Source organism: Berghia stephanieae, chromosome 2 (genome assembly GCF_034508935.2).
Source record: "Berghia stephanieae isolate SIO BIC M18660-M18661 chromosome 2, UCSD_Bste_1.3, whole genome shotgun sequence".
Lineage (NCBI taxonomy): Eukaryota > Metazoa > Mollusca > Gastropoda > Nudibranchia > Aeolidiidae > Berghia > Berghia stephanieae.
This window is the reverse complement of record NC_088361.1, coordinates 45,057,106-45,069,605: the sequence shown is the minus strand read 5'-3', so window position 1 is coordinate 45,069,605 and position 12,500 is coordinate 45,057,106. Positions and strand designations below refer to the sequence as shown.

Below are 12,500 nucleotides of genomic sequence, written 5' to 3'. Positions count from 1 at the left end.
ATAAAATATTTCAAGTATATCTGTAATATAACATGGTTCAACCCACCCTACCGGAAGAACATGAAAACCTCTATCGGCAACACATTCTTCAATCTACTTAGAAAAAGGCTTCCCTCCAGGTCACGAGCTACACCCCATCATGCACAAAAACACCATCAAAATAGGATACACCTGCATGCCATATATACAAGAAATTATTTCCTTCAACGACAAACGAAAACTAGCCACAGCCATCTCAGCCCAACAACAACCTAGAGTAAATTGCAACTACAGGACCCAGGCAACATGCCCACTTAACAGCAATTGTCTGACTCTGAACGTTATATCTCAAACCAGAGTTAGACGCCAAGACACACCGAAGCAAGAAACATACATTGGCCTCACTGAGTGTTATTCAAAGCCAGATACAACCTGCATAAATCTTCCTTCAAAAATATACACAAACGACATTCTACGACACTAAGGGAACACATTTGGAACCTCAAAGACAAAAACATACAACACAACATTACATTGAAAATCATCTCCAGAGCACAGTCGTAGTCCCCCTCTTCTAAGATTTGCAACCTTTGCTTGGAAGAAAAATTCTTCATCATCGCAAAACCGAATATGGCTACACTTAACAAAAGAAACGAACTAACATCTTCATGCAGACATAGAAACAAACACAAATTACGAACCAACATAACCGCGAAGCCGAAAAAGTACAAACATCTACTTTAACTTTCACTTCCTGATGAGAATGGATGCTCGAAACAATATTGTAGAAGTTGATCATAATAATACTTGAAATATAGTGTGTGTGTGTGTGTGTGTGTGTGTGTGTGTGTGCGTCTGTGTGTGTGTGTGTGTGTATGTGTGTGTGCGCGCGTATTGGGGGTAGGCTGGGTTTTTAAAATAGTACTAGTCTCTATATAACACCATTGGAATATTTAAGACATTCGACAAATAACAAGATATATTACTTTATTCAACTGTATAAATGCAACACGGAAATGCGTTTGTGACCGATTTTGACTTATGTCCTAAATCAGTGATTTTTAAAATGAGGACAACTGAAATGAAAATCAATCTTTCAAAGAGCTTGATATTTTCCTAATATTGAACAATTCACACGACACAGATTAAAACATTAAGCCACAGCACTTATAGATGGAACATAATTGACGTTACTCAGCTCATTGTTATTGCTTTTAGACAGCCATTTTGATGAGTAGTTCTCACTTAATTCTATCAATCATACTATCAAGGTTACACATGTTTTGTGTGTTGGTACGTTTTATCCTGCGTACGGATTATGTGAGTCTTTCATCTGAACGTAAAGCATTAATTGATAACAGTGTATCATTGTTATTATTTACTAAGGCACTGCTCAATGGACTGAAGTAGGTGGCAAACGCATTCACCCAATGTAGTAAATGCGTTTGCTGCCAAATTCAATCCCTTGATTAGTGACCAAAATTAATCACCTGGGTGGGGTTCCTGGCCTCCCATAGTGGGCAGGGTGGCACTTACTGTGTCTTTCCCCTTATATCTGTTTTCCATTTGCTTTCGGTCTTTGTCTTGGAATGAGATTACTTGGTTTTGCCCTGGCCTTGGCCATAGTGCTTGGCTGCGAGGGAAACAGACAAATGCGTAGTTATTGTTTATGGAGATGATATTTTTTTCCCTTGTAAACAATCTCTCTGTTATGTATTGTTATATTTGTTATTTTGAATGTATAAATTAAACATTTGAGTGTATTCTTCTGAGTGGGATCTTGTGCTGGTGTCTGGGTGAGACATTTAGTTGATCTCAAACTAAGTACATTGATATTGTGCTCTTGGGCTCTAAATTTGTTCCCTATTGGAACCACTCCCCTTTGTCTTAATTTTTCCTCAAGTCCTTTTAATTGTAAATCTAGAATCTTTTCACTATCCAATTTTCTTCCTTTTTACTGGCGATGATATGACCTAAATGTATTGCAAGCACCGTAAAATCTTTAAAACAAAAAAAAAAAAGCAAAAAACAAAACAAAAAACAACCAACCAAACAAAAATAATCACAAAGACCGACACATGGGGGATGGAATCTCAGTGTTTAGGCTTGGTGGATATAAAGAGTTTGTGAGGATGTTGATGTTGTTGTTGATGATGATGATGATGATGATGATGATGATGATGACGATGATGGTGATGATGATGGTGATGATGATGATGATGATGATGATGATGGTAATGATGATGATGATGATGAGGAGGCTGATGATGATTTTGTAAAATATATTGGATGAGTTTTGAAGTTTCTCAATCATTTGACCCATTTTCTCTCCATTCAGAGCAAGAGAAAGACGGTGAGTACAAAATACAAGCAACAATTACACTGGACTGTTGTTACACATCAAATCGACGTGCACACGTTTGCAGGTCTGACAAACGGACACAATTATGGGATTGTTTTAACATTGTTGTAATGTAGAATATTTTGCGATGGTTTGATGAGTTATTTTGTCCTTTACAACAATGAGACCAAAACAAGTTGGGTTATCAGACCTGCACATAAGTACACGTCAATGTAAACATAAGTTGCTGGCTATGAACAACAGGCAAAGATTATCTTTCTTTGAAAGATTAATAAAACACACCTTTTTAAATCAAAATCATAACAGAAAGTAAATGATTCTACATTAAATAAAAATAATATGATTACAACAATGAACAGACAAAAAGAATTACACAAAAACTCTGTGTGTATGTGTGTGTGTGTGTGTGTGTATTATATATATAATGAAGTTGACGTCATTGGGACCTTTGTTATTGCTTTTTGCCATCCGCGTTTATGAGTACTTCTCACTTAACTGTATTATCCAGACTATAAAAGTTCATGTTTACACAGTGTTGTGTGTTGGTCCGTTATACTTCCGGATGGCAACGTTGTGCTCTTCTAAGCCAAGGGCTTACTATTTATACAATTTTTGTTTGTTGTTGTTTCCAACACACGTGACAGGGAAGAACATTTTTAATGGCGTTTACATCAATCTCAAAACAACTTCAAATAGTAACTAAATTCCAAACATGGAACTATTCGGCTCAAAACCCTTCTTCAGCTTACAACAACTGAAAACAGTGAAAACACGAATATATAAATCAAGTTTTCATTGCTCGTTGCTGTTGTTGTTGTTGTTGTTGGCTGAAATGGTCCGTGTTTGTCATTTGGTCTGTTTTAAAAACTTGAGCTTTTGTATAGCGCAATATCCACTAAATGTGCTCAAAGCGCTTTACAAGGTGTTCCTGGCCAACAGCAACACTTAACATATAGGATGGAACATGAAGCCTGTTACAATTTTTTTCGGACAGAGACAACGCTGTAAACGGCCAGGTACTCATTTTACACCTGAGTACGGTTAGAGAATGTGAGTAAAGAGTCTTTTCCAAGGACTCAACTATGCGCCGAGCAAGGCTCGAATACAGGACCTTCCGATCCGAAAGCGAATGTCTTACCACTAGACCACATAGCCGAACAAATATATATTCTATTCAGTTTTGTTTACTATAATCATTTTTAAACGTTCTCAGTTTCCAAAGTCAGATGTCCAAAGCCTAATATCCCATCGGATGGAGTGATACATGACAATGTGAAAAGTGAATATAAAGTGGGAGAAAAAGTGAAAATACACTGCAAGGGTTCAAAAGTAACTGGAGCAGTAACAACTTGTTTGACCAGCGGTCATTGGTCACCGGTTGGTCAGGCTTGCTCGGGTATGATATAAGTTATTATTCAACCTCTCTGTCAACTCGAGCGTTTTACATAGGTTAGAAACTCCTGCACTCCCAGAATCGCCCTATTAATTAAATTAGATTAAATAAAGGTCTGCAAATCCTATGATTTCCCCGTTACATATTACATGAAATATTAAACAGCAATGATTAACGACCCGTATAGCTGTCTAATGATATAACCTTCACAATACAATAAGTAATGAATAAAAAAAACAAGTTCCAGTCCCAATTACAATTGACAATAAAAGTAAATCTGATTTATCCTGTTAGAAATATTAATGTACCTATTTGCATATTTCTTATTGTTTGTTTTGCATCATTGGCCACGTCACACAAAAAAAATCTTATCTTAGTGGCAGTCTTGATTGTAGGGGTGCATTTATTGCAATGGTGTGAGGTTGGACTGGTCCTCCTAGGTCCATACTAGGAAGGGATTGAAATCTGGATTGATATGATAAATATAAACAGGCCGTCAGATTTCCCCGTGTTAACTTCTTTGGCCTGTCGGAGGGACTTGTGTGCTCTCAGACAGTGGTAGACCTAGGGTCTAAAGTCAGACCCAATAGCATATTATTCAAATGGTAAAAACGGCTAAACAAACGTAATAATATTTAAAATAGTCTAATTCGTGAACGTGATAAATATAGACCCAGCAATATTTTAAGTAACATAATTATAGTGCCAACGCCGAGATAGCATCAAGTTATACAAATGAGTGGGACTCAAGCCTCAAGAATTACCAGACTGCAATAGATAAACAATGATACTGTAAAGTATGATTGAATTACATGTATCCATTTCATAATGATACCATGCATATCAACATCATAGGTAGAGAGAGTTAAGAGTATGCAGAAAAATTGTTGATACAGTCTGGAGATCAGAAAGAAATTTTAAGAAAATTAGATCAGTGTATTCTACTTACCCTTTATTTTGAATCACGCCAATGAACGGGACAAAAACATTTCCTCCTTGTAAGATATTTTTTTGGAAGAGAATGTTTCGTTGTATGATGCTTGTTTAATAATGCTCGTACGACCTGGGTTTCAATCCCCATGTGTTTTTTTTTTCTAACGATGATGAGAGGTGAATGATGGGCCTGTCTTCAAGATCTTCACACTTAATTTTCCCATTGCCGGTATTGGCTGATTGTGAGCGGCACACGCGTGTAATATGGTTTTTTATTCACTTGTTACAAAAGATAGGCATGCTGAGAGTATCTTAATATAACAAAGAGTGAGATGAATTGTGGTGAGAGAGAATGCAATTTTATGTGTATATTGAAAGTAAGAAGTACCAAAGTCAAGATAAGCAAAATGAGAAATATGAAGTAAGATACTGGATATGTAAAGAATAATGGGGATCCTGATAGCTCGGTTGGTTGAGCAGTCGCTTTATACAAAAAGGGACTGAGATCGATCCCGGGTGCAGTCAATATATTTTTCTGACCCCCCCCCCTGTCCACCCAGCAGTGAATGGGTAGCTGAGTCTGATAGTTTTGGTGGAAAGTACTTTGCGATAGACTAGCTTCCTATCCAATGAATAACAAGCAATCGCTATTGTCCGTTTCACGCTATAGAAACCGGGATAAACTGTGGTTCCAAGGGTCGTATGGCTCTGAAGAATTACTTTTTTTTTTACTTTTTAAAGAATAATGCAATGTATATATAACTAAATTCTGAAGTGACACTTAAACTCTCATATAGATAATATGGTTAGTAAATAACAAAAATAGTCATGTAATAATTCAAAGTGCAATAACGATGATGATGATGATCATGATGATGATGATGATGATAATGATGATGATGATGATGGTGATAGTGATGATGATGATTATGATGATGATGATGATAATGATGATGATGATGATAATCATGATGATGATGATAATCATGATGATGATGATGATGATAATGGTGGTGGTGAGAGTGATGATGATGATGATGATGATGAGGAGGAGGAGGAGGAGGAGGAGGACGAAGAAGAAGAAGAAGGAGAAGAAGAAGAAGAAGAAGAAGAAGAAGAAGAAGAAGAAGAAGAAGAAGAAGAGGAGGAGGAGTTGAAGGAGGAGGAGGAGGAAAAATGTGAATTATGACTATGATAATAATAATTCTCATCTTAGTCTTCTAGACTTTCCTGCATTTGTTATTTCTTCCTGTAAACGAATAGAAATACAATTATAATCCATATAAATAATGTGAAAAATTTAGTGAAAAGTTCTGTTTGGCCTTTAACTGGTTATCTAATGCAAGAAATAACAATCTTCGTCCATCATTCTTTACAGTATGTCCAAGTGGATATGACTACTTCAGAAACAAATGCTATGCATTTGTAGATAAAAAGTTGTCGTACATTGATGCACTCAAATATTGTAAAGAAGATGCTGGAGGATTCCTCGCCTCACCAATGAGCCCTATGGAGAATGACTTTATCGCCAGAATGAGGTATAAATTTGCCATATCCTTTATTTCATTATGTAATTTTAATTAAACCCTACAATGGCCTTCAACAGTCGTGACGTCACTTCCCACGTAATGACGCATAGTAACTTACTGCCTCTAAACTATCGGAACAATGGCGGACGCCCTTATGAAATATTTCTCCGGCGAGCATAATAGTGTATCCAGAGGAGAAAAACAATTATAAATCTGATCATGTTTTGACTTTTATATATATTCTGATCACATGGCATGTGAAAAAGTTCTAGCCTGCATGAAGAAAAAAAAGTACCGATTTTCTTTGTTTAGAACCAAGCTGCTCGTTGCTGGGAGGACGTGACATCAGACTATTGAATCCTATTCAAATGCAGCTATTTGTCTTATTAGGTCCTATGAACTAGGATGAGGTAATTTATAACCCGCCGTGTCACACGGGTATTAAGTCTGAGTGATACACATGCCTAAAGTGAATTTAAAGTTAGAATAGCCTGTTAGATGAGATTTTGACTCAAATTTTGAGTAATATGCACTTAACCCTCTCCTTAACCACCATAGGAAAATCGTCAGATTCGTTACGATCCAACCAGCACTTTTATCATTCAGATTTCTTTTGTAAATCACACAATTTAGAGAAAAATGTTTTATTGTAGCTATAAAAACGCGACACTGTGTTGTAGAGTTCATTTTGCTGATCAATTTTATGCATAGAATGTATTTGTTGCTTTTCTGTTTGAGTAAGAAAAAACTATTTTTTAGACAAAATCATAAAAATGGCTGGTAAGGAGAGAGTTCATTCTGAGTGATACAAATGTCTAAAGTGAATTTAATGTTAGAATAGCCTGATAGATGAGATTTTGAGTAATATGCACTTAACCCTCTCCTTACCAACCATATGAATATCGTCACATTCGTTACGATGGAAACCAACACTTTTATTGTTCTGATTCTTTTGTACACCTCAAAATTTTAAGAATAAGTCTTGTGTTATAGCCATGAACACTCGATATTGTGTTGTATAGCTGAACAGAATTATGTATAGAATGTACTTGTCGCTTTACTATGCGAGTTAGAAATGTATTTCTGTGTTGGGTTGGTGTTAAATTTTGGGGACAATTCTGAAAATGGTTGGTAAGGAGAGGGTTAATGTCACTCTAGAAAGAGATGGATCTCAAAACTGGTCATGTCACATTGACATCTGGTAAGAGAGCAAGTGAAAAGATCATCGATAGAAAAGCAAAACAAAAAACCCCCCAAAAAACAAAAAAAAAAACCCAAAGATATTCTCATAATTCTTTCGTACATGTCGTGTTTTGAGTTTCGCTAAGGAGTCCTTGTAAAGCGCTTTGACCACAATTATGGGGTAATGGATAAGAGCACATACAAAATACGCCAGACTTAGATCTAGATTCGAAGATTGTGGGTTCAAACCCATGTGTCGGCAAAAAGAAATGGAGAAGGACCCAGGTGTGGTCCAGCCCTAAGAGTTTTAAAAGAACAGAAACACTTGTATGTGGGGGGGGGGGGGGGGGTGTCTCTGAAGACTTTCTGATTTAGCTCTAGATTGAGGTTCTTGCTATCGTTACTAATACAAATGCATTCTTTTTCAAATTTACTCAACACATCCGCCAACTGGATATAACGACCAACACACAAAAATATGTGTAGCCTTGAACATTTATAGTCTGATTGATATAATGTAGTGGACTTCTTTTCTTCTGTAGACATTCATGGATAAACATATTTCGTGTGTGCTGGTACGTTATATCCGGCTGACAGAAGTGAGTATTTAACCTAAACGCGTAGCATCAAATACCCTTTAGAGTCAATTATATATGATCTCATCCAATAGGAACGGTAAGGCAGTCTGGATTGGGATCAATGATATTGAAACTGAAGGCAGATGGAAGAGGGAAGATGGAGGAGATGTCACATGGACCAACTGGGGACCAGGTATGTTATCTTGTAACCATTCAAATGCCTACTCTGAAGATACACGCATTCTTCAAATATCCATTGATTCTTATCATAGCAATTGTCTACTACCATTTGGACAAGATGCGTCTATCGCAAAGTACTTTCAGACAGGTCTAACAGACCAAGCTACCCAATCATTACAGGGTTAACAAAGACGTAAGAAACAAATCTCGACTTCGCCCGAAATCAAACTAGGCCCCTTTGCGTTTGAAGCAAGTGCTCTCCAAACTGAGCTACGGAGACTAATAAAAGAATATTTTAAAATATTTGTCCCGTGCCATGCAGACGTATGGAACCGGATTTTCTATTCAGACTGCTATAGCACTGACCAGGCAGAAATAATTGCTTGTTGTTCGGTGGATATAGAAATAATTTATTGCAAACAACCCGCGAAGACAAATCGTTGTTAGTGGAAAGAGGAACAGGAAGTAAGCTCAATAGTATACCAGCATTCTGACCGATTTTGAAAAGAAAATTCAAAATCTTGAAAATGTTGGCCATGGAACTTGTCCTAAAATATCGATCGATTACAATGATCCTTATCTCGGGCTAATAAAACCCCAAAATAATAGTTCTAACCGGATACTTCGAGTATTAACATTTTTGCCAGAAACCGCGTTCCACAAATATCGATTTCTTAAAATCACTCTTAACTTGGCAAAAACTCTTAATCCTGGTACTTCGCGTATTTAAGATTTCGACCAAAAAAATTGTCCTTCAACTATCGTTGGGTTAAAGTAGCCCTCAGTGTGTCATGAACTCTCAAACTTCTCAAATCCATATTGGAAGGATGAGATTTCCAAGATTTTAAATCTATTTTTTCATAGTGCAACAGCCTTAGAGCTAATGACTTAAGTGCTCTACCAAGTGAGCTATCTGCATTTTCCACACACCCACACACACAAATGATAGATAGATATTCAGGTGATTATTTTTGTCTTGCTTATTATTACACGTATTTTTTTTGTACATGCCTTAAAATATCATTTAATAGACTTTAATATTTTTTCCAAGACCATGTTTTTATATTGTCATTGCTGTAATTCTTCTTCGACTTCTTTACGTTGCTCGTAGTTCCATGTTAAACTATTTTGGACACAATGAAATTTGAATAAATATTATGTCAATGAAATATCTATTTAGGACATTCAATTTGTGGCGTAGTTGCACACATATGTAATGGCTTATGATCGTATAGTGGCTTTTTGATAGATGGTAATGATATTCCTTTGCCTTGTGTGGTAGATGTTAATAATGACAAAAGAGTTCAAGAGCCAATGATGATAATTGAATGTACAACATCAAGACATTCAAATATAAGTCCAAATTCCAAGTTTCATTTCTTACTGCTTTATTTGTTGTGATAAATCCGCAAACCAAATCAAATAGCATGGTCATAATTCAATCAGTTTCATAAATTCCAAATCCGTAAAATCAATCCAAATGTTAATCGACTTTGCCCATGTAACCATTTTCAATATACGTGGAATATTTCTAAGGCCGTAAAACAAAGATTCTTAGTATGATGCTTGAACTTGTAGCATAATGCAAAAAGTAGAATAGAATCAAATAGACTGTAGAATCCAGAATAGAATCAAAGGTGGAATTCCGGTTTGATCAGAAACAACTCTGTTTTATATCCTATTGTAAACTGTTCCCACAATTCCTTTAACCAAAGGTCAGTTTTTACGCCCAAATAATCAAAGGTCGTACGTCTAAAGAATCCTGCACGCCCAAATAACAAATACCGTACGTTCAAATAATAAATACCAACTATATTTTGATGCTTTTATCCCCAAATACCAAGTAGATTTAACACCGATCAAAGGAATTTATTTCCTAGTACTCAATATAATGACCAAGTTTAACTGATAATATACAAGTACTGTGAACTCATTAAACCCACTTGCTGTAATCTATCTTACAAATTTTGATCTGGACAGCGCAATGTTGAGTCCAGTGGAAAACAAAAATATTATTTTAATAGTTGCTATGGGTCATTTGTGTGTGTCGCCCTACATGGTACGTGTTACGATGGGCTTGCCTCCCCCCCCCCACCCCCCCTTACCACCCTACCCATAAGTCGCTTCAAACATATTTAGTGTAACTTGGGCGATATAACATATCAGTTTCATTTTTTAAAAGAAGATAAATATATATAATCTTCTACATATGTCAATATTACAGGAGAGCCGAATAATTGGGATGGTAATGAGGACTGTGTTGTGATGAAATCACAAACTAATATATGGTGCGACAGGTCCCAAAAGAGAACGGAAGCATTTGTTTGTCAAACACAAGCCAGAGGTTAGTTCTACCGCCCCCGTCCCCACCCTGCCTTCATGTTACATATCTTCAATCTCTCTCTCTCTCTCTCTCTCTCTCTCTCTCTCTCTCTCTCTCTCTACTACATATATCTTCCTTCCCCATAGTTAACTTACATATGTTTTTATCCATATTCCACATAAATTTACAATCTTTACATATGATTATTAAAAATATATTTGGTATGAATATTTAATATGATAATGATTAATCATAATAATATTAAAATGATAATAATAATTGAATAATATGATAATAATAATGATAATAATAATATAATAATAATAATAATGAAAATAATAATAATAATATATAATAATAATATAAATAATAAATAATATATAATAATTGAAATAATAATAATATATAATAATAATATAATAATAATAATAATATAATAATATAATAATAATATAATAATAATAATAATAATAATAATAATAATAATAATAATAATAATAATAATAATAATAATCATAATAATAATAATAATAATAATAATGAAAATAATAATAATAATGATGATAATAATAATCATAATAGTAATAATAATAACGGTAATGATAAAGACAATAACAATAAAAGAGGTTTATATAGTGCATGATCGTTTCTAGGATAGCCCTTAGGCTCATTACTCACATAAAAAGAGTCTTCACTAATATTTTCTCTATTAAACCAAGCATCATTCTAGAAGTGTTTATGCTTTCATCAATTAAATACAAGTCTTAATTTAAATAATTTCAGACGAAAACAGCACGTTGTGTGAGGATTTGCTACAGAGTCAGTGTCCAAAGCTTGTTGCCAAGGAGCCGAACATGTGCAAAAAACATAAAATCTTTGCTCTCCAATACTGTACCAAGACCTGCGATATGTGCCATCTGAAAAGTAAGTTCTTCCACTGATTATTAGGGGTTATTTTTTGCATGTATTTTTCTTTCTTGCTTTGTCTGACACCTTTCATACACACTTGTTGAGATCTTAAACTTCTTTGAAAACACTTTAAAAGATGAATTAATTTCTTGTGGCCCATCGCCTCAAAATGCCATTATTTCGAGTTGTCGGTCCCAAAAAATAAAATAAATAAAATAAAATTCCCTTTATTCATCCCATGGGGGAAATTTGTCTCTAGGGTCTATTCCATGGGAAGACTGGAATAACCCAGGCGTCAGCCGCAGTGCGGTGCCGCAAATTGAGCTAGGGCGAGGTGACTTGCTCAAGGCCACACAGCGCAGCGGGTAATCGAACTCGGTACCTTTCGGGTACGAAGCGGAGACCGTACCGCTGAGCCACGCGGCCCCAAATAATGAATTTAGATTGAAAAGGATAAGACATAGAACACTTTAGATTTTTTGCAATGTGATTAATTTTTTCTATTAGTGTTATGCATTTAGGTAAAATTCTCATAATATCCGCCAGCCGGATAAACCTTACCAACACACAAAACTATGTGTAACCTTAGACATTTATAGTCTGATTGATAGAAGATAAAGAGATCTAATAACTTATATGGCTGTCAACTGAAGAGCTGGAAGACGTCAATTTCGTTCCAGGTCTATAAAAGATGACGTCAGTGGTCTGATCCACATAAAATCAAATAAAACATGGTTCGTAAAGCTCGTATATTGACGTCAGAAATTTGATCCGCCGATCGCGAAAATCGTACTTCAAAGGTTTGATCCGCCGACCAAAAAACAAAACAAAATGAAACAAAACAAAAAGAACTTGAGTTGTTGCATAGAACAATATCTACTAAACGTACTCAAAGTGCTTTGACCAACAGCAACACGTAACATGTAGATTGGGACATTAAGCCTGTATCGTGATATTGCTTTTTACCGACAGAGACAACGCTGTTAACGGTGCTCATTTTACACCTGAGTACGATGAGAGAATATGAGTAAAGAGCCTTTTCCAAAGACTCAGCTATGCGCCGAGCGAGGCTCGAACCCATGACCTTCGGATATGAAAGCGAATGTCATACCACTAGGCCATATAACGCCAT

General features: G+C 35.7%; 1 protein-coding gene across 2 annotated transcripts in view; it reads left to right on the top strand.

The window, feature by feature from the left end:
- The window catches only part of LOC144964967 (uncharacterized), a 113,227-nt gene that overhangs the window by 92,873 nt on the left and 7,854 nt on the right, over positions 1–12,500 (top strand). For both annotated transcript variants that reach the window (XM_078899783.1, XM_078899782.1), the window contains exons 42-47: positions 2,318–2,332; positions 3,555–3,737; positions 6,046–6,205; positions 8,049–8,149; positions 10,361–10,480; positions 11,243–11,383. In XM_078899783.1, coding sequence (XP_078755909.1) covers positions 2,318–2,332; positions 3,555–3,737; positions 6,046–6,205; positions 8,049–8,149; positions 10,361–10,480; positions 11,243–11,383 — 720 coding nt within the window. The remainder of the gene's footprint in view (positions 1–2,317; positions 2,333–3,554; positions 3,738–6,045; positions 6,206–8,048; positions 8,150–10,360; positions 10,481–11,242; positions 11,384–12,500) is intronic.